This window comes from Amphibalanus amphitrite, unplaced genomic scaffold (genome assembly GCF_019059575.1).
Source record: "Amphibalanus amphitrite isolate SeventyFive unplaced genomic scaffold, NRLGWU_Aamphi_draft 001216F_arrow, whole genome shotgun sequence".
Lineage (NCBI taxonomy): Eukaryota > Metazoa > Arthropoda > Thecostraca > Balanomorpha > Balanidae > Amphibalanus > Amphibalanus amphitrite.
Window position 1 is genome coordinate 204,627 of NW_024882710.1, and position 2,204 is coordinate 206,830.

Sequence of the window (2,204 nt, forward strand, 5' to 3'; positions counted from 1 at the left end):
AGAGAGATTGTCATAAACAAGCATGGCAATGTGAGTTCACATAGGCTGAATAATAAGGTAAATGACCATAAAGACATGGCAATAAAATGACAGGCCTCTGGTAACCAGATTTTTTATGACTCCTGACCTGATCCTTTGACCAACAAGTAATAACAAAAAATAAATGCAAATGAATATTAATGCTTTTTGTTTCAAAATTATAAATTTCAGAATCAAAAACAAATCAAAAGATTCATGCCAATGAGTCAGCATTCCAAGCATCTCACAGCACAGCTCTGTAACAAACATCTCAATCTGCAAACAAGAGCTTATAGCTGAAACCCATAAGACACACACTAATGCTAATTGCTACACATATATGATGACAATGCCAGTAATATCACATAATGTTTAAGAAAGAACTCTTAAATACAGAGAGGGCACAGCCAAGGCACCATGGGTAACACTTACCATGAGACCCAGAAGTTGCACATTGACATGACAGCTGTGACCATGGTGCTACAAGATGGTGCAGCAGCAGCCCGATCCACCTTCATCTTCTAGGCTGTCGTTCATTTCCCGTACAATCTCAGTGAAAACTTGATTTACGTTGGTTTTACTTTTGGCACTCGTTTCAAGAAATGGACCACTCCACATCTGAGCAAGAGCCATTCCTTCTACCGTTGACACTTCACGTTGATGCTCTAGGTCAACCTTGTTGCCAACGAGCATGATAGGTACCCTGTCAGTTCCTTTCACCCTAGCAATCTGTTCCTTCATATTTTTAATGTCTTGAAAGGTTTGATGATTGGTAAGGCTGTAAACAACCAGGAAGCCCTGTCCATTCTTGATGTACAAATCACGCATGCTGGCAAACTGTTCGGTACCAGCAGTGTCCAAAATCTCGAGCACACATGGAGAACCATCCACCTCTATTTCTTTCCTGTAGAAATCTTCAATCGTCGGGTCATATTTTTCCATAAAGTGTCCGGTTACAAATTGGACGGTCAAAGCACTCTTGCCCACACCGCCAGAGCCCAAAACGACAACTTTTAATTCACGCATTTTCAAGCTTGATGGTCCTTCACAATGATACTAAAACAGTCTTAAAAATTTCTCTTAATCGACTGACACACTGGCGCAACGCCCACCTACACACCACTCAGAATTAGGGAGCGCGAAATCACACAACCGCACCACACCCCCTCCATCGCGGATGTGCAACAGGCGGTCAAGGACTCAGGTGATCTGAAACTCTTCGAAGTTGAACGATAACGTGACGTCATTAGTTCCGCAGCTCTGATTGGTTGTCGTTTCTGGCACCTGCAGAATAGTGATTGAAAATTTTTCAAAGAATGATAATATCCATGAGCTACATACTGCTTACTCTTTACTTTTGGCCAGTTCCTCTTCCTGAGTGTCACCTTTTGTTTCCTTTCAAATATCAAAAATATACATATACCAATTTCGTAAACTTCAATCTTTTTTCATGAGAACGGACTAGTGACGTAAGAAATATAACATGTCTAACACAAATGATGAGACAAAACAGGTGTGCAATAACGACGCATGCGGCAAAAATGACGCCGTCCGTTCAAGGCTATGAAATGGGTATGAAATCGCCAAGATTCTTACGGAAATGGCTACATTTTAGTCCAGGTGACAACTGACAAGGAGATAACTAGATAAAGTCCTGCAGTTTCTATTGAGCTGGTTCCGATTACTCAGGTTCCAGGATGATGTCAGCGACCGCAGATGCCCTGAACGCCCTCAGTGCGAGAGCTAGCGCAATGCCAATGCCAATGACACTAAGGACTAGATGGCGCTCGTGAATAGCAGAGGGCGCTAGAGTAGCATTAGAGATGGCGCTAGTGCAGCAGGGAGGGCGCTGGTGTAGCAGGGGAGAGCAAGATTAGAGGACTAATGTGGCTCTACCCAAGACCCTAAAGCTCTACCAACTTGGCTCTACCATAGAAATGGCTCTACAATGATTCCCTCCCCCCTGAATGTGGCTATGATGGTGAGGGTGCCATTTAATTTGTAGACTAAGCGAGTATCCGGACTCCGATACATTGACAGACAGACAGACAAAAACTTTATTCCAGACCATATTGGTCCATAAAAAACCCTTCACATCATAAAAAACACACACACAAACACACATGCTAAAAAGACACACACTGCAGCCTAAACACAGGGGAGTTAGGACATACAGCTAGTGCTGG

The 2,204-nt window shown here is 43.0% G+C and overlaps 1 protein-coding gene across 1 annotated transcript; it reads right to left on the reverse strand.

Annotated features, from left to right (window-relative positions):
* Positions 1-451: 451 nt before the first annotated feature.
* Positions 452-1,212, reverse strand: LOC122371220 (ras-related protein Rap-2b-like). Its single transcript, XM_043347371.1, has one exon. It carries the CDS (start codon positions 1,042-1,044, stop codon positions 499-501), a length of 546 nt encoding a protein of 181 aa, XP_043203306.1. The 5' UTR covers positions 1,045-1,212; the 3' UTR covers positions 452-498.
* Between the last annotated feature and the right edge of the window lie 992 nt (positions 1,213-2,204).

Bases quoted from the DNA above. Each gene is read 5' to 3' on its own strand.
- LOC122371220 (XM_043347371.1), bottom strand. From the start codon at position 1,044: ATGCGTGAATTAAAAGTTGTCGTTTTGGGCTCTGGCGGTGTGGGCAAG.